Source organism: Piliocolobus tephrosceles, chromosome 10 (assembly GCF_002776525.5).
Source record: "Piliocolobus tephrosceles isolate RC106 chromosome 10, ASM277652v3, whole genome shotgun sequence".
In the NCBI taxonomy this organism is placed as follows: Eukaryota; Metazoa; Chordata; class Mammalia; order Primates; family Cercopithecidae; genus Piliocolobus; species Piliocolobus tephrosceles.
Window position 1 is genome coordinate 94268668 of NC_045443.1, and position 22463 is coordinate 94291130.

The following is a 22463-nucleotide window of genomic DNA, read 5'->3' on the forward strand; positions in this document are numbered from 1 at the left end:
CGTCTCCATTTCACAAATGAGGAAGCCAGAGGCATGAATGTTGACTTGCCCATAGTCTGCGTTTGCATTATGACTATGTAAGTATCATTCATGGCTGAGCCAAGTAGGTTACTGCTTCCTTTATTTCTGCCTTCTTCTTTCCTGAAGAAAAAAGTTGCCTTTAACTTAGAACCAGTCTTTTGTCTTATTTTTGTTTATTTTGGGATCTCTAATTCTTCCCAAACTTTCAAAGAACTATACAGTCTTCTTCATTTGGTCAAACTCATCAGCTTATCTTTCAGTTCCATTTGTTTTTCTTCTTCAGAGACATGCTCCACATTGATTGCTTTTATGGCTCAACTATCATCTTAAGAGTCCCATTCATCACCCTACTGCGTATTCCTTCCCCTCTCTCTAAGTTGGGTTCCCTGGGTCTCCTGTTTCTGTCTTGAGTTGCTCTCTTGGGTCAGATGAACATGTCTTTCAGCTTCCTGAAAAAGGGTGTATTAGAGGTTCTAATTTTTCAGAGTATTCATGAGACTTCAGGATAAGGCATGGAAGGCTAAAGAAAGCACAGGTAGTCATTCGAGAGACTCAGGATATCCAGGAGCAGCTTTCAGTGTCTCAGTCACATAGGACACAGTTCATTTATGTATTATAAACCACCAAAATCTGGCATATCTTCATCTCAAGCTGCTCTCTTACCTGAGGAGGAGCCTTTTCTATCTCTATTTGTGTAGTCAAAAACACATGTGGGCCCAGACTCAATAATAGAAGTGAAGATAATAGATCTAGCTGCCAATCATCAGTATGCCCATTTTCTATAAAAAATGCAGACCAGATGTTACAGGCTGCTCTCTGGTCTGTTTCAGACCCTTGAACAGGACTGCATTAATTACTAGTTAACACATTTTACTCAGGTTTGGCCAAAGGCCAATACCATGACTACATTGCCCTTATATGGTAACAGGGTTGCAGCAAACTAACTGAGATTACCCAGGAGGTAAAAAGACCTTGAATGTCTAACAAAATATCTTTATTTTAATGCTTAATTCATTGTTTTCTTGGCCTAAAATTCTAGGCTGACAGTTATTTTCCCTGAAAACATGGGGGTATTATTCCACTGTCTCTGGCAATCTTGCATTGCTGTTGAGAAGGCTGATCCCATTCTGGTTCCTGGTTCTTTATTTGTGACTCTGCCAGCTCTCCGAGTCTTCCGTCTGTCCCGTATGTACTGAGATTTCATGATGCGCATTGGTGTGAGTCTTTCATCTGTTGTGCTGGATTAGGGTGGCCCTTTCAAAACGAAAACTAATATTCTCCAGTTCATGGAAATTTTTTTTATTTAATAATTTCCTCCCTCTGATTATCTTATTACCTTTTGAAATTTCTTTTATTCAGATATTGAACCAATTGGATTAAGTGTTTACTTTTCTCATTTTTTCCCCTATTATCTATGTTTTCAAATTTAGGTTTCACTTTTGGGGAGATGGATTCAACTTTATATTTTGAATCTTTTATTATTTAGTTGTTTTGATCATATTTTTATTTTTAAGTGGTCTTCCTTGTTCTCTGATTGTCCCATTTTGATAGTATCCTGTTCTTGTTTCACAGATGCAATATTGTCTGTCTTCTATCTGAGGATATTAATTATGGTTTCATCAGAGTTTTCTCCTGATCGTTGTCTTATATCTTATTCTGCAATTTCCCTTCTGTTAGTTTTAGTTTTTGCCTTTCATTTCCTGTCTAGTGACTCTTGACTGTCCATTTATGTTTGAAGTGAAGCACTAAAAAGCATATTTGGTTAGACATTAATTTGTGGGCCTCATTATAGGGTAACTGCAGAAGGAGCCAGTAGTTTCACTGGAGGATGATGACATTTCAGTATCTGTAGGTCTTTTTTCTTTGACATATCAGTTTCCCCAAAGACGATTCTCTTAGACACCTGCCTAATTTACTATATTCTGAGAAGTGGCTGTTGTGGGGTAGGGAGATGTCTCTCATTCAGAATGCAGACTTTCACTTAATTACAATGTTTTTAGTAAAGCACCTGAGCCCTGTACCTAACGTCCCTCAGCATAGATCCTCTCTGATTTAACATGAGCAGAGAGCAAAATAGAAGAAGGTCAGCCAGGAGAGAGGAGGCAAGGGAAAGGAGGAGTCTCCAGGTTGTACCCACCCAGATGAAAGGGAGGTTGTCTAATGTTACTCCTTGTTTGCAGTACCACCTATTCCTGCCTTTAAAGGTACCTGAGCCTTCAGTTCCTGAGCTTGTCAGGGATCTCAGTCATGCTTGTTGTTGGCAACCCCTCTGAAAACACTTGGGACACAGCCTTTCCTCTCTGCTGAGTCAGCTTTGTTCTTCTAGCTGCTTTCTGTCCTTCATAGTGTTGCTAACATCTTTTGTCTGCTTCATCTCCTCTTGTGTTCTTTCTGTCCTTGTGGACTTACGCCTTTTAAAAATACCTAAAAATACCTTTACTCTTAGTTTACTTTGTGAGGAAGCAGAGGTAAAGGCAAGTACCTTTACGGGTGAAGAGAATTTTTTCTTCCTCTTCTAAAGATTTGGGTCTAAAGTCTACCAAAATAATACTGACAATAGACTAACAGGAGAAAAAGCATACAAATTTAGTAATGTGTGTAAGCACAGGAAAATAACAAAAGAATGATTACCCAATTACCCAGAGAGAGTCAGAAGCTTATATACCCTTCTTCAGGTTTCTTCCTTCAGGGAGAGGAAGTTGGGGATATGGGCAATTTTGAGGAGTCATCATTGATTTTTACCAGAACTGAATGGACCCAAAGGGCAGACCATAGTTTTTAAATGATCTGTGTAAAGGGACCAAGAATGACAATAGCTTGTGGGAAGTTATGGGAAGAAGAGGGGTAGCACAACACTGCAAACAAAGTTGTCTGATTATGCAGATAGAGTCTCCCAGGCAATCTCTCCAAGCTGCCCTCAGAGAATAGACAAAATCTCTGTGTGAGCAAGGTGATGACGGTTAGTCTTTTCTCCTCTCTGGTGCTTAATCTTTCGTGGTTATTTAATGAGATTCCTAGAAAGGGAGATTCAAGACTATTGTACTTCTTTTGGAAGAAGTTTTCTCAGGCAGATACAGGAACCTCCTGAGAGAGCCCCTACCTGTGCTGGGTTAAAAAGTCTTGGTTCTGAGATAGTTTCTAAGACCTTCTAATGTCCTTTGTTACTTTGGGGCTCTGTTCTCTGAGCCTCAATATACCTAATTACTTGGTTTTGATTGGCAACTCTGGACAATAGCTTTCTTATATCTAAAATGAAAGAATGAGACCAGATTATCTCTAAGGTTCTGTGACTCTCAAACACTACAAATCCATAACTAAGTAGGTGCTATAACATACGCAACTGACTCTAAGAATTGTCAGAATCCGAACAACAGGGAAATTACTGGAGCATGAATCCTCAAGGGACATTTCATCTTAGCTGTGGTGGCTAGAAAGCTGCATGTGGATTGGATAAATGGAGAGAAGAGGAAGGGAACAGCATAAGTGAACTCATAGAAATGACTATGCCCACTTATGGGAATGGTACATGTTGAGAAGTAACAAGGAACAAAGTTGGCTGTTTACCAGGTGTATGCTTAATACTTACTGTAGAGGGCCTTCAAAGGCTGAAATATAAACTTAATTGCAATACAAAATGTCACTCTTCAAAAAATAATATCGTATTTTTACCAAATAGTATTTATTTTCATCCTACAACCTTTGTATAATTCTGGTTCATATCATTTCTCTTTTGGGTGAATTGAAAACCCAATTTTTCTCTTCTAAACAAATACTTTTTAACGTACAGTGATATTATTTTGTGAACTATTGCTGTATTTTTTGAGATAAACTCTAATTTTGATGTCACATTTTATACCCCTTTTATTTTTCTTATAGGTTTTATTATTGTATGCATATAATTTGAAGCCTCTGAAGATTTCAGATGTTAGACATTCCACTTGTAACAGTACATGTGTTGGCTCTTTATGGATTCCACTGAATAGGCAAGTAAAAATTCCACAACTCCAATTGTCTTTGTTGTTATTTCTCATGAGAATAGACTCTTTCAGTAATTGGCAAGGTGTAGTGTAGGAAACCTGCTAAAAAGCACTTCTAGAAGAATCTTCCTTTTGTTTAGAGGAGTATTATATTGCAGCGGTTAAGAGCATGAACTCTGAATCCTGCCTGCTTCATTCAAATACCAGTTGTGCCCCTTATTATCTTCACAACCTTGGGCAGTTTATGTAACCTCTGTATTTCAGTTTCCTATTAGTAAAATGGGAATAATACTAATAATAGTACAGAGGGTTGCCGAAGGAACAGTTCATACATGCTTCGTAGAGATTACAGAGAGCACAAGGATGTTGTCTGTACTATATTTTGCCTGTAGTTTCAGTGTGGTTAAAAAATAATTTAATGTGGCTTTGTATGGAGTTTCAAAATTAAGCCCAAGCTCTACTACCTCCCTTGGCCCACCTTTCCCTCCGTCCCCAATCAAAAGTCTCTGCTTCATCTAGGTTGTTTTCCTCCCTCTCCATCAAACAGGTCATATCTCTCTTTTTGCTCATGCCTCATTTCTCTCTTCCTGTTTCACTTTACAAATTTCCTTGTTGTTGTTTTTTAATTTATTACTTAGTTTATTTTTGACTTCACTGTTCATTGCCCTTCTGACATTATCCTCCATTTCCTTCATTTAGAATGGAAATGATCATAACTGCTCTGCCTGCCTTTCAGGGTTATTGTCAGGATCAAGATAGACAGTGTGTGAACATGCTTTGAAAAGCTTAACCACTAATGGCTATTCCATCAATGGCTTGGTAAACAGAGAATTAGTGCTTCTCTGTCCTTCCTTTGAGAGTCTTGTTTATGTTCCATGATTTTCATTTTGAATGATTTCTTGGCATCACCATGAAAGAGACAAAGGCTGTTTCAAGAGCTGGCATATTTTCAATTATTCAGTCAGTTTATTTGTTCCTTCTTTTCTTTCTTTTCTCCTCTTCTCTCCTCTTCTTCCCTTCCTTCCCTCCACTCCTCTCCTCTACATTTTCATTCAATTTATTTTCTTCCTTGTTTTCCTCTTCCTTTCCATTTCCTTTCTTCTTTTCCAAGTGAAATGATTGAAAACTTAGGCACAGGCTATAGAGCAGCATAGCTAAGCAACAAAATCAGGTAATTCTGCACTTGCTTTGTAAATCCAGAAATGTAGATTTTTTCCAGCCCCACATGATGAAAATGATTATAATTTCTATAAAGTAGAAAGTCATCAAACTGGTAAGTTTCTTTCTTTTATTCCAAAAAGTTTTAAATTTTGGTGTATTTCTGATCAATAGTAGGGTTACTAAAATTAGTGACAAGCCCCAGCTACTGAGGCCATCACAGAGGACCATGCCCAACAATCTTTTATCTCCTTGTCCTTTGGTGGCACTGTGAAAATAAACTATTTCTCTCATCCTGGGTGGCATTCCTTGTGTTCTTATGAGGCTCGAGATTAGTACATGGGAAACTGGTCCTAATCATCCTTTGGACCAAAGTAGGAGTAGGAGTAAAGCAAAGTAGGAGTAAAACAGGTCAGAAAAACATAGGCCAGAGAAGAAGAAACTTGGATAACCTGCAAATTGGGAAATCCTCCTTTTATAATTCACTTCCTCATCTCCTAGTTAAGTGCTCATAAGAAAAAGTATATTTTAATCCTTTGCATTTTTTTACAGCAACAAAGGAAACAATAGTGTTCTTAATGAACAGACATAAAGCCTTCTGTGTAGTTCTATCTAAATTGTGCTGTTGTGACCAAGATGAAGTTCCCTGCCTACTGTCTCTGCCTTTAAACCTCCAGTCATCCATGTTTCTACTTGCAACTTGGTCCTGCCCTCCAGGCCATGGCAGACTCTGGGAAAGAGTGCCTAGGAGTCAATAAATGAGAGCAGAGGCTGTGGGGAGCCCAGACAGGATGGTGATGCTTGTTTGTGGTGCCAAGGTTTAAAAAGCTGGAGCAGGCATTGACCTAGAGGACAGAAATGAAGAAGTACATGGGAGGACAGGGAGGTGAGGGGCAAATGCAAATGCCAGAGCACAAAGGGAGGGAGCAAGATGTAGGCAGGTGCAGTCATGGGGTCCAGCCTCACACCAAGACTCAGGTCATCCGATGTTGCTCTTTGCATGAGGACTCAGCCTGCTTTGCCTGGTCCCAGATGGCTGTTTGTGGAGCTAGATGGGGCCATTTACTCTGCCAGCACAGGCAGTGAAGTGCTGGACACTCATTTACAATCTGCAACCCAAATGTCAAAGAATGGTTTATCCTTCCTAGAATCCCAGGTATTATAAAGGAAAGCTATGCTATTTGTGGAAGACAAGTAAGACTTCTTTCTCTAGGTATTAGAATAAAAAAAATGGCATTTTAGAATACTGTCTTTCCTTCATGTAGTTCCTTGTGGTTAAGAACATACATACTTATGTCATTTCATCCTTACAAAAGCCTTATGAATTGGATGAAGTGGATTTTCTTATTCCAGTCTTACAGTAGAAGGAACCTCAGGGTCAGAGAAGTTAAGTGAGTAGTCTAAGGTTTCATGGCTAGAATTTGAAGGAACCAAGCATGACTCACCAACTCTTTCACCTCCTCATCTTCTTTTCTCTCCAATGCATCAGACAGCTTTTCCAGCATTATTGGAGATGACCCTTTTTTTTTTTTAAGTTTTACTTTAGGTTCTGGGATACATGTGCAGAACATGCAGGTTTGCTACATAGATATACACGTCCCATGGTGGTTTGCTGCACCTATCAACCTGTCATCTAGATTTTAAGCCCCACATGCATTAGGTATTTGTCCTAATGCTCTCCTTGCCCTTGTCCCCAGCCTACCGACAGGTCCTAGTGTGTGATGTTCCCCTCCCTTTGTTCATGTGTTCTCATTGTTCCACTCCCACTTATGAATGAGAACATGCAGCGTTTGGTTTTCTGTACCTGTGTTAGTTTGCTGAGGATGATGGTTTCCAGGTTCATGCATGTCCTTGCAGAGGACATGAACTCATTCTTTTTTATGACTGCATAGTATTCCATGGTGTATATGTGCCATATTTTCTTTATCCCATCTATCATTGGGATATTTGGGTTGGTTCCAAGTCTTTGCTATTGTAAATAGTGCTGCAGTAAACATACGTGTGCACATTTCTTTATAGTAGAATGATTTATAATCCTTTGGGTATATACACAGTAATGGGATTGCTGGGTCAAATGGTATTTCTGGTTCTACATCCTTGAGGAATTGCCACACTGTCTTCCATAATGGTTGAATTAATTTACATTCCACGAACAGTGTAAAAGTGTTCCTATTTCTCCACATCCTCTCCAGCAGCTGCTGTTTCTTGACTATTTAATGATTGCCATTCTAACTAGTGTGGTTTTGTGATTTTGATTTGCATTTCTCTAATGACCAGTGATGATGAACTTTTTTTCATATGTTTGTTGGCTGCCTAAATGTCTTTTTTTGAGAAGTGTCTTTTATATCCTTCGCCCACTCTTTGATGGGGTTGTTTGTTTTTTTTTCTTGTAAATTTAAGTTCTTTGTAGATTCTGGATATTAGACCTTTGTCAGATGGATATATTGCAAAAATTTTCTCCCATTCTGTAGGTTGCCTGTTCACTCTGTAGGTTACCCATAGTTTCTTTCGCTGTGCAGAAACTCTTTAGTTTAATTAGATTCCATTTATCATTTTGGCTTTTGTTGCAATTGCTTTTAGTATTTTAGTCATGAAGTCTTTGCCCATGCCTGTGTCCTGAATGGTATTGCCTAGGTTTTCTTCTAGGGTTTTTATGGTTTTAGGTTTTAAATTTAAGTCTTTAATCCATCTTGAGTTAATTTTTGTGTAAGGTGTAAGGAAGGGGTCCAGTTTCAGTTTTCTGCATATGGCTAGCCAGTTTTCTCAACACCATTTATTAAACAGGGAATCCTTTCCCTATTGATTGCTTTTGTCAGGTTTGTTTGAGATCAGATAGTTGTAGATATATGGTGTTATTTCTGGGTCCTCTGTTCTGTTCCATTGGTCTATATATCTGTTGTGGTACCAGTACCATGCTGTTTGGGTTACTGTAGCCTTATAGTACAGTTTGAAGTCAGGTAGCGTGATGCCTCCAGCTTTGTTCTTTTTGCTTAGAATTGTCTTGACTGTACGGGCTCTTTTTTGGTTCCATATGAAATTTAAAGTAGTTTTCTTCCAATTCTGTAAAGAAAGTCAATGGTAGATTGATGGGAATAGCATTGAATCTATAAATTACTTTGGGCAGTATGGCCAATTTCATGATACTGATTCTTCCTATCCATGATCATGGGATGTTTTAAGATTTGTTTGTGTCCTCTCTTATTTCCTCGAGCAGTGGTTTGTAGTTCTCCTTGAAGAGGTCCTTCATGTCCCTTGAAAGTTGTATTCCTAGGTATTTTATTCTCTTTGTAGCAATTGTGAATGGGAGTTCACTCATGATTTGGCTCTCTGCTTGTCTATTATTGGTGTATAGGATGACCCATTTTTTAATGGGTAAGTTTTTCAAGTAAACTTTAACAACAAATCTTTGCATTTAACTGTTGCCTTTTTAACAGAAAAGTTTCTAAGGCATACTATATAAATTCACATCCTCTCATATGTAGTTACATTTTTAACCTTTTAGTGCTGAGAACTATCATTAGGATAATCAAGTATTGCACAATGCTGTAGATGAGGATGCTGTGGAAAATTGGAAGTTTGACAATTTTTTGCCTATGTTCCTGATGTCAGTTTGTTTTTGGGATCATTTGCATCTTTTGCATAAAAATTTTCTTCCTTCCTTGAATGGAGACATGCATGTGCACACACATATGTAAACATATGTGTGCTGTGCCTGTAGTGTGGAGTCACCGAGGCCATGCAGGTGGCTGTTTGCCTTCTACAACTGTAAGCCTTTCCACCTTCTGCCTCCACTACCCTGGTCCACTCTGCCTTCAGGGCATCACTGTTTGCTGGCCTGTGAACCCTGTCTTCAGCATCATTGCTGGTGCCCTCCTTTGGCTGTTACTTTTCCATTTTTCTTGATTCTTCTCCTTACCTCCCTTTCTCCACCTTCTTCACTCCTATTCCCAACACACATGCAATACACTGAATTGTTATGGGTCCCTTGATTGACCTTTTAGAGTCATTGCTAACTTGTCATAATTCTTACCTGCAGGTCAGCCAGAGAGTCAGAGCATGGCATTAAGACTTCCACAGGAGTCAGTCTTTTGTTATTGCCTAGATTTTGTTTCACCACATAGATAATTATTTTCTTTATTTTCATTTTCAGCAATATTTTAGATGTGTGCTTTTTTTCATTGTGCTTTTGCAGTTTCTAATTATGTTTTTATCTGCATGTATAAACATAACGAAAGTTAAGACTGTCTCTTTGCTCATGTTTCTTGAACTTGGCTGTATCAGAAATCTATTCGTTAAATAACTGAGGCCTTACTTTATATAAGTATTGATTCTGCAAATAAACAAATACCTTTCTTAACTCTTCAAATAAAATACGTATATATTTGTTATTTTCAGGGTTATTGCAATTCACGAGAAATTATCTAATCTTGCTCAAATAGCTGAAATATCATTGCCTGCAGCTCCTGAAATTACCTCAAATGAAAATATATATGAAATGGAAGTGGAAGAGGAATCACTTGATAATGAAATGGAAGTAAGTTGTTAAATAGTGGAAAATGACATTGCTGTAGATTACCTTTTACATCCTCAAAGCAGAACTGTGTGACTGGACTTGAACTCTGTGATTCTTCTGCCTCTAGTTTATTCAGAGTATGAGACGTGACTTAACTTTTTGACACATATGTAGTGTGTCTTCTGAAGGTCTGAGGGTCTTCTAAGCATATGAATTACAAGAATTTGATGGTGAATGAACACAAACTAATCCAGATTAATCGTTCTGCTATAACTGTGAATCCTAATAAATAATGCTTTGTGACTTTGCAATATTACTTTTATCTTTTTTCACTCTAAATCTATTAAACACTTTTATTACCCAAATAATGTGTGAAGGGAAACTAGAAATATAGATAAGCATATTTTTTCAGAATTTTTATATGCATATATATTTTTCTAACAAAAAAGGCTGTTATCCACATAGTATGCTATTAAGTCTGATCACACAGCTGAGTTGTTTTTCTGATGACCAATGTTTGTGTTTTGGAGGAGATGGGGGTTTTCTGTCCCGTCCTGAGTTCTGAGTTCTCTGGGAGCACAGGAGACAGTTATATGGAGACCAAAATGTCAGCATCATTACTGATAAAGCTGATTGGTGAACTTGGCTTTAGATCTGTGGCCAAATGAGAACATTAATATTTTACCCCTGAATTAGCCAGACTTGCCCACCTAGTCATGTAGTCATCTGGCACACCTGTGACACCACAGGGTTTCCCCATTTCTCTTCTGCCCCACTCAAGTTTACTGCATGGAGAGCAGAGAATAATAGTTCTGCAGGTAGGGTGTCTCCAAAAAGTATAAACAAAGATAGCCCAGAAGGGGCTGAGCCTAGCATGCTCTGTTGCTTTTCCCAAACTCACTGATGAGATAAGTCACTCTACTCTTTTGTGGGTAAATCCAAAAGAAGCTGGAAGTGTCTTGCCTTCTTTGGGAGAGATACGGAAATTCCTTACCCTTTATGGAAATGAGAAGGGTAGATAATATATGCTCTCCCCCAACTACCTGTTCTTTAAATTACCATTTGTACCTTAATTTCTTGAGAAATATATTCTGTACTTATTGTAGCTGTTTAAAAGATAGATCTAAAAGGCTTAAAATGAAAAAAGGCAATCTGCTGCCCAACCTCTGCTCACTCCACAATTCTGCTCTGCAGAGGCAACCACTTTCCACTTTTAGCTGCTGCTTTTATTATTTGCTTTCACATCTACAAATACTATTCAGTATCAGTCATGAAAGATGGGGTAACAAAAAGCCTCCAAATCTGAGTGAATCAGCTGGAGACCTGCTTCATGTCTCCTCTTGCCAGCATCAAGGTGGGTGGCACACTCATCATGAAACATCACCAGTCACTGTGGCAGGAGGGAAAGAAGGGGCACATTACACACTGGCTCATAAAACTTCCATCATATCACTTCCACTAACAATTAGTTCGTTAGCCAAATAATTTATATGCTGTACCAACAATTGTGCCACCAGTTTGGAAGACAGAAAGCCAGACAAAATGAAGAATCATGCTGAAAGCCAGAAATTATTGTTTATTTCTGGAGGTATCAATTTTAGACAATATGTATTGAATCCCTGTCTGATATATATAGATTTAGCTCACTTATACTTCTCCCCAACTTCTTTTCCCTTCCCTTCTATATATTGTTACATCACAAAATTTAATTAAATCAATATTCAGTGTTATGACCCTGTAAATGATGTTCACAACTGAGTCAAGTAGTGTACTATAGTTATTTTCCTTTCTTTTGTGTTCGAATTTTTCTTGACTTGTCTTTTATTCTTAATGTTTTCTCAGTCATTACATCAGAACTTTCATATGTTCATCTATAGATTTTTTACTCAAGTATTCATACTTATCAAATAATGTCTCAAACTCATTTTCCTCTGAAGCCTCCTACCCAGTTGAAGACTGAATGCTTTCATGCCTGCTGCATAGCTCTGCTTCTGGGCCCTCCTTGTGACACTTTTTGGGTTGAGTTCCCAGCTACTTGGGTCCCGGTCTCACTTTTCCACACCTCTTGCCTACAAAACAAAGTTTATTCATCATTTCTTCATTCAACATCTTTTGAATGCCTCCTACTTGCCATGGTGTGGGAATCGGGGATGAGCAAGACACAGAGAGAGTCCTTAGGAGCTTTATGGTCTAGTGAGAGCAATGGGAGAGGCAGACTCTTGCCTCATTCTGCTGATATCAGAGCAGAGAAAGTGCTTAATTCTACCCATCTCTCCTGCTTTTAGGATCTTTTTTACTTAAATCATTTTCTGCTAGGAATATTTAATTGGGTATCAATAAAAAAACATTTTTAATTCTGAAAGAATATTATTGGTTTGGCTTTTTTTTCTTATTTACCTCATCTATACACTTTCATTATGTGAAAGTGTAAAAATCAGCAACTTTCCTGATTTTTAGAAGATACTTGTTGGCATTTTTAGTCTGAATTCATCAGTAGAGTGAATGAATGCATTTTTCATTACTGTAAAAACAGCAAGCCTAACCATAAGAGAAACTACTGTGCAATCACAGTTAGCCTTTGCAAAATGCCACTTTTCAGCATTTATGTCTTCTGTGCTGTGTGCCTGGGTATATCATGGAGAAGATGTCTTAGAATTTTGGTTGCACATCCTTTTCGGTGTCCTCAAATGTTGCAACATGAATTATGATGCTTAATGATGTACTGAGTGCTTACAATAAATCCCTCAATATATCAGATAGCTCAAACTATCTCAAACTTGGGAGGTTTTATAGCTATAGCTGTAGATACAGACTTATTTTATAAAGTACATGATTGCCCTTTCATGTCTGTTTCCAAAAAGAATTCAACTCTCTATTTTTATACTTCTTTGGTAGAATACCTACAATGACAGTTTTTAAGCCACATACCAAATTTACCATATTGCTGTTTTTGAGTCATAGTCTAGAATATTCTTTGCTGAAATCGTCCCTAAATTCACTACTATATAGTTCATGTCTGGAAAATTATTGTTTTCCTCTGAACCCGTTTTCAGCTTAGATTGTCTGAGGCAGGAGAATGAGCATCTGTTAGAGTAAGGATTCTAGATTGTGCCCTCTGCCACTCAGCTTTACTACTGAAGGTCTGTCTCTTAGCTTTTCCTGGAGCTCATTTTCCTCTCAACTCCAGAATGGTCTTTACATTCAAATCCTGCTCTGAGATGGAGAGACGGGCTCTTTGGGTGGACTGAGAGTCACCAAAACATCCTTGGTGGGCAGATGTAGATATCGAATTCATCACAACTAACCCAGCATCTGAGCCAAGAGGTTGACTATAAATATGAACAAATAGGAAATAAATGAGGTCGAGGGTATGATGCTGTCTGAAGAGAAGTGGAGGGAGGAATCTGGAGGGCCTACCTTGCCTTAACAAAGGCTTATGACTTGCTTTCCTGTTCCAGCTGAAATGGTGGGCGTGCATAGGTCAACCCTCAAGTAGAACAAACTCTTTTCACTCTTGATGTTCTTCTTTGTGTTTTTGAATTTGTTTTATTCTCCGACCTAGAAAATGTTTCTTCAGCTTTAACGTGGGGTGTTTTAGATATTTTCTGGCTCTGTTAGTTCTATATACAGAAGAATGTCACCAGACAGAAGGAACGCTAATACTCGTTTAGGTGAATTGGCAAGCAAATTAGCTCACAGCGTTTGAAAGTTGAGAAATGAAATTATATATAAATTTTTCTTTTTTCCACAATACTAATGAGCACTTAATTTTTTTTAAAAAAAGAAGCTCGATTCTGGGCTGTATCAAATAAATTCCATTGACTAAATCTGCTAGTTTGTTGTCATGACAACCTTCACATGGAGCTAATTAGAAGTTAACTAGGACACTTCTAAAGAGATTGATTCTGGTCTGGAATTGGACAGGATTTCATAGCCTCCATAATCTAATATATTTATTTCTATTACAGTGTAGATTGTTGGTGGGTTATTGAATATAAGGGTGCAGAAAATGTGTCTTTGATTGATATGGGGGGAGGTAGTGAATCTTATTTTCCTACTCACTCCCTTTTATGTTTTTCCCCCAAAACCCTAGGGTCCATAATAAGCCAAGAACTTCAGAACACATATATTAATTTAAGATGTATTGGGAGGACTACAGAACAGTTGTTCCAATCACTGTTGGCTTGAAAACCTGTGTGTCCTTTTTTCTAAAGTGAACAACACTGGCTCTGAATGGCTGAGTTATTTTAATCTGTCATTCATAGTTTACGGGAGTGTTCAGAGCCTGTCAGGTGTTCTAAAGTGTATGGAAGATGCAAACCACCCTGATTTTAAGATGCATACACCTTATTTGGAATGGTAGCATACTGATATGAAAAGTTTAAAATATGTTTGCCAAGTCACCTAAGGTTAGTTCAGCAAACATTTATGAAATGCCTGATTGTAAGACAATTAAAATTAATATATAGGCAGTATATCCCAACTATTAAAGTACTGTGAGAACACAGAGCAAGATACAATTGGAAATTGGCATCATTAACAAATTCTTTTTGAGGAACTATTATGTGCAAACTATTTCCAGGCTTGAGGAGGTGAGAATATACATAAATCAATATAGCCAGGTCCCTGTCACAGAGGAGCTTAATCAATGTACGAATATGGCCATAGTTACCCAGATATCATTCCTAATGAGCCCAGCCACCCAGTAGATCTGTCTTAAGAAAGTGTGGCAGTCAGTCTGACATCCAGAACCATTGAAAATAATCTAAATCTTTCCAGTCTCTTATAGGAACATCTCAGGGGGAATCCTTTAGAATACACAGAAAAGTTTCTGTTAAATCCTCTTTTCCCCAGCTATCTTGCTCTCACAGCTCTCTGGCATCCGTAGCAGGTCTCTAACATCTGTCTCATTTGGCTGAAACTCCTACACCTTTTCCTCCAACTTAGTCTATACAGAGATTTTTGTTTCTTTTCTCCTTCCCAGTCTGGCTCAGCAATTTATTATGTCGTTCAACTTAGTACCTCTGGCTTCTTCCAGTTTTCCTATTTCCCCATTATCCTCATTCTGCACTGTATGGAAGGGTAGAGTTGTAGAATCCTTCCTTCTTGGCAGTGGGGTTATTGATGCAAACTCTTCTAACCGATTGTATTTAAAGTCTCATTTACATAGAGCGCGCGCGCGCGTGTGTGTGTGTGTGTGTGTGTGTTGAGAGAGAAAGTTGAGCTAGACTTTGTGCTTGCTTAAATAGCTCAGCAGCATTTTCTAGCCCTTCTAGATGGAAATTAAGGCCATGTTTCCTTGCATACCCAAATATCCTATATTGTTTAGGCAATTAGCTGATTACTTGTCTCTTCCTCTCTCTTGACTGTGAATTCCTTTGCTCAGAGGGTTTATTCATCATTATATCGCCAATATCTAGCCCAGTAACTGAACCTTAGTGCTTCCTTAATAGTTGTTTGTGAAACTTCTAGTTGGAGACCTGTGGAGAAAACTCATTCCAGACTGCAGGTACAGCAAGAGATGAGATATGAAGTCATGGAACTGAATCTCATACTCAGGGAACAATAAGACATCAGTTGTGGCAGAAGTACAGGGTGAATGTAGTGGGAGATGATTGCGCAGGAAGACTGGGTAGAATTATGTGCTTCCTCTGCTCTGATCTCACCACCAAGTGCTATAAGAGACTGTCTCTCCAATTGCCCTCACTAGGCCATGAGCTCCTTACGTGATCTCTGTGTTTTTTTCATCTCCTATTCCTCCTTTGTGGCCTATAGGAGGAATTTGATTGATGTTGAATGGATAAATGGTGAAAAAGATTTTGTTCTGTAAGAGAGGGCTGTGGGAAAGCAGGACTGGATCTTGGGGGCTAGGACAAGGTAGGGGCAGCACCTCACCTGGAAGAGCAGCTCATGATCCACCCTGTGATTTACCGAGACAATCATGGTGGCATGTGAAGGAGAGATGAGGGAAGCAAGAGTTTGGAGGCTAGAAAGCAACTTAGGGAGTTTTTCCCCCCCAAACATATTATAGATGGAGGAGAATGATGATTTCAACTAAATCTAAGAATTGGATTTAGTATCTTGGAGTCACCCAGAGGGCCACTGCTCATAGAAATAGCAGATATTCTTTTTAAGGGAGAAATGGCAAAGACTGAGCCAGGGTCATTCTGTGCCCTCCCAGCCCCTTGCTAGCTGCAGCACACGTGCATCCAACCGCTTTCTGGCTGGGACTGGAGAGCTCCCTGCCTTCCCCTTCTTCATCTCTATGGTAGCAAGGTCGCACAAGGAACTCACAGCCCCAACCTCAAGTCAGCCAATTTCAGAACATGTGTATGCAGTTTACCTCAAGTAATGCCAGAATAAAAGTATGTCATTGAAGCAAAATTTGTTTGAAAAATGTTAAGCTGAAGCAGGCAAAGGCGTTTTTCAGGTAGCATTGCTCTCTTCATCTGTGATGTGAATTGATTAATGACATGGACAGTGTCATTTTGTTTCATGGCTCTTGATGAAATCCTTACAATAACCCATCATGCTGTTGAAATCTTTTATTTAGACTGAAAGCATACCTTACCTAAGCACTCAGTTGGAAATACAGATCCATAAGGGGTATGTAAGAGTGGATGTGTGTTCCTCTCTATCTGGCAAAGTGGACCAGGGGCCTGGCAAGATCAGCACAGGACACTGGTGTACCCTGACTAGTGCTGGGTAGTCTGCTTGCCCTCCATCACTTTTAGATCCACAGAAGCCAGCCCACTTCTAGACGTAATCACTTCCTACCCAAACTGTTTGAGTAGCATCCTAGCTGATTTCTCTGTCTCTTTCCAGTGCAGTTCACTGCTAAACTGGTCAAATTATCTTTTCAAAGCAATCTCTACCATTATGCCCTCAGTCCAGTCCTGCTCTGTTCTCTATACAATAAAATCCAAATTCCTTACTTTTACATGACCTGTTAAAAATTTACCTCTCTGGTGAGAACTCTTACTGCCATGGTTCCTATACACACCTGCAATGAAGATCATATCACCATATCAGCAAATTCCTTGTGTTCCTTGAATGTCCCCTGCTCATTGCTTGTGTATGACTCTCCCCACCCCACCGGCCCCACGATGCCCTGGTCCCCAGTCTCTACCAGTTGAAATTGCACTATTTTTTTCAAGGGTTAGTTCCTATGACCCTTCTTCCAGGAAGTCTTCCATGTTTATAGTACTAAGAATTATTCTCTTCCACATCTAGAATCCTAGACCCTGTCATAACTGCCTGTGTTCTGAGCACATTCTGCTTGGTATTTTATTTAGTTATATATGAATCTGTTTTTCTGATTAATTATAAATATTTGGAGGAGAAGGTCTGTTTCTTCATCTTTGTGTTCCACAGCACCTAATATAATGCCTTGAATATGTTTGTTAAATTGAATTGAATTATCTATGGTTTTAGAACCCTGAAATTTGGCCTTTTCCTTGTTTTTGCATTTGTTTAAACTTAGATATAATGGAGTTTTGGGGTTTTGAGTTCAGGTGTTGTTTGCTTTTTTATTTCAAGTTTTTATCAGTATTGCTCGGTTATTTAAAAATTAATGTACTTTTATCATTTTAGTATTCTAAATGCTGGTAAATGTGTATATATATTATATATATATGTATGTATTATATATAATATATTATCAGAAAACAAATTTTTGCTTCCTTCAGTCAGACACTGGTAACATTGTGAAGTAGGCATAGTTAATCCCTGACAATCATGTCGTTATGACTTCTTCAGTTTTAAGTGAGGAAAAAACTACTCACACTAACTCAAGTCAATTAGGTTTGGTAGGTAGGTAGTGTTTGTCAGGATGAGTTGAGTATGGTCATGCATAGACAAAGACTGGAACCTGAAACAGTGGCCTCACAGAAATTTGAACTGGCGAATCAGGAGCCAAGACTGTGCTCAGTCCTGCAGGGGGCGTGAGTTCTCACTCATCTCCATCTTCTCCTCTGTCCTCTCCCATATTGGCCTAATGGCTGCCTTCTCCAACCCTGCATCTGGACCTTTCAGCTCATGCTGTCAATACTGACTGTATGTCTCTCGTGTTGTTCTTCCTTACATGAAATCATATGATAGGGAATCTGATGGATTCAAACTGTCTATGGGTAGGTCCCTTGTGGATTGGGTATCCACACATGAACATGGCTGCATCCATGCAGCAGGGTTGTGGGCAGTGTCATCATGCTGTTGACTCTCTTCCTTTTTCATTTGCTCTTCCCCTGTCTTCCGTAATTCCCAGTCATTCTTTGCTGCAAGCCCTTTCAGGCATCTGAAACTCTTTATTCCAGGGCTCTCTTCTCAGAAGAAAAGTAATTTTTCAAAACCTTATTTAGAAAAATAATTATTTTCAAAATCTTATTTTGTACAATTAGATACAATTCAAACAAGCCTAATTACTTAAGGGGTTTTGACTTCTGAGCCCTCTGTCTTATCCTGGAAACAAAGGTTAGGTGATGATCAAGAAAAGACAAATGAAATAGTTTATAATTAAATAGGTAATATTTAGGTTTCTAATAATATCAACCTCACTGTATTACTATCTTCTTATTTCTAGGACATGATTATTCAATGTTGCTCTGAAATAGCATCTCTGTTTTTGAATGATAAAGAGCCAACACCACTGTCTGAGGTATGTATTTCTCCTTTTAAATTGTGTCAAATTCACTCACAATTATTATTGCTATGGAAAAGGAAATATAGAAAACATCTAATTGTAAGTATCAAGAACCTAACCCTCCTTATTAATGAGAAAAAGTGATAAACATGAGTTTACAATAGCACGTTATTTTGGTTAAAATATTCTGTGTTCAAAAAACATTTAACTAATACAAAAAGCTATAAACAGGATAATTTTTAAAATCACCTCAAATCTACCATTCACAGAATAACCCCTATTAACATTTAGAATATATCTAGAATTTTCCTTATGTACAGATAAACTTTAGAATTTTTCTATCGGTGGTATCATGCTTTACATGCATTGTGTCACTTGCTTTTTTCATCAAATAATAATTTTGTGGATAAATTTTTATGTGAGAAGTCTACTTTGTCGTATTTAATGCCTGCATAATGGTTTCTTTTATATATTTGTTGTGTCAGGTACCATTTACATGGCTAGATCTTTATTGATGGGTCCTGCAGTTGATTGATCCTGTACATACATATTTCATTCTTCTGTATTACCTCTTCAGAGTTAATTCTTAGGGATTGGATTTGGAGTAAAAAGTATATGTACATTTTTATTATAAAATATATATAATACAAATTTAAAGTTTTAACCATTCTAAGTATACAGTTCAGTGGCCTTAAGTATATTCACAATGTCGTGCAACTGTCACCACTATCTGTCACTGTCCAGAACTTTTTCATCCTTCCAAATAGAAACTTTATATCCATGAAACAATAACTCCTCAATTCCTCCTCCCCCACCACCCCAGCTCCTGGTAACCTCTATTCTACTTTCTGTCTCTATGAATTTGTCTGTCCTAGATACCTCATATTAGAATCATACAATATTTGTCCTTTAGTGTCTGGCTTATTTCACTTAGCATAATGTTTTCAAAGTTATCCGTGTCGTAACATGTCCTACTATTTTATTCCTTCTTAAGATTGACTAATATTCCGTTGTATGTATATATGTGACTAATATTCCGTTGTATGTATATACCACTTTTCTTCATGGATTTACCTGTTAATGAACATTTGGGTTGTTTCCACTTATGGCTATTGTAAGTAATATTGCTATGAACATTAGTGTACAAATCTGAAGCCTTGATTTCAGATCTTTAGTGCATATACCTAGGAGTGTAATTGCTGAATCATATGGTAATTCTATGTTTAACCTTTCGAAGCACTTCCAAATAGTTTTCCTAAGCAGCTGCACAATTTTATACTACCACCAACAATGCATAGAGGTTCTAATTTCTCCGCATTCTTTCCAACACTTTTTATTTTCTGGTTTGTGTGTGTGTGTGTGTGTAATAGTAGTCATCCTAGTGGATGTGAAGTGGTATCTTATTGTGATTTTGATTTGTATTTCCTTAATGACTAATGATGTTGAGCATCTTTTCATGGGCTTGTTGACCATTTGTGTGTCTTCTTTAGATAAATATCTCTTCAATTATTCACCCCTTTTAAAATTGGTATATACATTTTGATGTATTACAGCAAATTAATCCACCAGAAATGTTGCACCAACATTTCTCTCCTATCAATAGTAGATGAGAAGACCATTTACCCACATATTCATCTCTACTAGTTTTCTGGGTTTGTTTTTGGATTTTTGTTTTTCTTGAGACAGAGTCTTGCTCTGTCACCCAGGCTGGAGGGCAGTGGTGCGATCTTGGCTCACTGCAAACTCCACCTGCCTGGTTCAAGTGATTCTCCTGTCTCAGCCTCTTGAGTAGCTGGGACTGTAGGCAAGCACCCCACACCTGGCCAATTTTTGTATGTATGTATATATATATATATATATTTATTTATTTTTTTATATTTTTTAGTAGCGATAGGGTTTCACCATGTTGATTAGGCTGGTCTTGAACTTGTGACCTCAAGTGATCCGTCAGCCTTGGTTTCCCAAAGTGCTGGGATTACAGGTGTAAGCTGCTGTGCCCAGCCCATCTACACTAATTTTCCTCCTCCTCTTCTAATGATTGGAAGCGTGACAAATGAAAAATAGTATGTCATTATTGTATTTTTTTTGTTAATAGTTCTTGTGTTGGTTGGCATTCGTGTTTCTCCTTTAGCAAAATTATATTTATTCATTTACTCAGTTGACAGATGTTTAGAATGAACTATCTCTGTGTCAGTAACTCCTTTCTGTGCACTGAAGAGCTAGCTGTGAACCAGCAACAAAGATTCCACTCTCCTAGAGCTACTATTTTCATGGCAGGAAATAGACAGTAAACAAATCAATAAACGAGATAATTTTAGATTTTGCTAAGTGCTATGCAGGAAGAAAACAGAGTGATATGTTAGAGTAGGGGTCAGCAAACTATAGCCTATGAGCTGTATCTGGTGACTCCCTGTTTTATAAATAAAGTTTTATTGGACACAGCCTTGTTCATTCATTTACTTATGATCTATAGTTGCTTTCACACTACAAAAGCAGAGTTGGGTAATTCTGGCAGAGACTGTATAGCCTGCAAAGCCTAAATTATTTATTATCTCACCCTTTACAGAAAAGGTTTGCTGGTCCCTGTGACAGAGAATGACAGGGAATGGGGTCACAGTTTATATAGGATGGTTAGGGAAGACTGAAGACTTCTCTGAGGAGGTGACATTTGAAGTAAGACCCGAAATATTATACTGTATTTTTTCCCATTAGCTCATTAGCTTCCTGGGGGCAGAGGTGATGCTATCTTCATGTTTGAGTTCTTACAGTGCCTTGTACACCACATCTTTTGGTCATTGGTACTTGAATTGAATTGAATTTCCTTTCATTTTGAACATCTGAAATTTAATCTTTGCTTCACTTATTCATTTGGCCATTTATGTCCTTTCCCACTTTTTAAACAGGGAACTTAATTGTTTATTATGGAAATGTATAGACTTACTGTGGTAGACCACTGATAATAAAATCAAGCTTAAGTCTAATTTTGGAAAATTGCAGTTAAAAATAGGTCTCTTCTTGAATTGTAACTCCCACAATTCCCATGTTTCATGAGAGGAACCCAGTGGGAGGTAATTGAATCACGGGGGTGGTTCTTTCCTGTGCTGTTCTCCTGATGGTGAATAAGTCTCATGAGATCTGATGGTTTTAAAAATGGGAGTTTCCCTGCACGAGCTCTCTCTCTTTGCCTGCTGTCATCCATGTAAGACATGACTTGCTCCTCCTTGCCTTCCACTATGATTGAGAGACCTACCAGCCACATGGACCTATAAGTTATTTAAAGCTTTTTCTTTTGTTAAAAAAATAAATATAGGTTATAAAAAATAATTTGTTATAATAAAATATATGATTTATAATGTCAGTGGACCTTGGTTTCTGACAGGTCTAGGTTGGAATCTCAGCCTTGAGTCTTGTTAATTCTGTGAACTTGGGTACATTATTTAACTTCTCTAAGCCTCAGTTTTCTCATATGTAAAAAAGTACAAATTCCAACCTCTCATAGTTGTTGTGAAGATTAAAGTAGATAATATATTTTCAGAATTTGTCATAAGGCCTAGTAAAAATAATTGTTTAGGAAATATTAGCTGTATAATAATCATCATCATCATTATTATCATCATCCCCACCATGGTTTTATCCTCCATGTGTGAATTCTTCATCCCCTAGTCAACTAGTTTTAAGAACAATTTTAGAATCCAAGTTTGTTTTGAAATATTTATAGAAAAGGAGAGGACAACTGTGAAAGGTACTATTTTCTTTGCCTGTAATTTGGATTATTGTTGAATCCTGTAAGAATTAGGTCTGTGTGCAGGATCCCAACATGAGATCCTAGCGGTGAAAGAGCTGCCCATCTAAGATGGAAGATGGCTTCCAGCTAACTTCCACTGAAAACAAGACTCACCAACAGTGCTGGGATGGTAAATGGTTAGGCAAATGAAATTACACGCCTTCGTGAAGCTGTTTTTGTCACTAGCAGGAGCTCTTGCTGTGCAATTTGGTTCCTTACTGAACATACCTATTACAAATTACCTTTGCCTATGTTAACTCTTCTAATTAAAATAAATGTTGACATGCACGGCTTGTGACAAAAAGAAACTGAGAATAGCAAAAAGATGAAGGAGGGGAACAAATGCCCCATGCTTTCCGTGTTAGTGATTAA

At 38.0% G+C, this 22463-nt stretch overlaps 1 protein-coding gene across 2 annotated transcripts in view; it reads left to right on the top strand.

Annotated features, from left to right (window-relative positions):
- The window catches only part of CFAP54 (cilia and flagella associated protein 54), a 389915-nt gene that overhangs the window by 313010 nt on the left and 54442 nt on the right, over positions 1-22463 (top strand). For both annotated transcript variants that reach the window (XM_031936253.1, XM_023206706.3), the window contains 3 exons: positions 3898-4004; positions 9552-9690; positions 18248-18322. In XM_031936253.1, coding sequence (XP_031792113.1) covers positions 3898-4004; positions 9552-9690; positions 18248-18322 — 321 coding nt within the window. The remainder of the gene's footprint in view (positions 1-3897; positions 4005-9551; positions 9691-18247; positions 18323-22463) is intronic.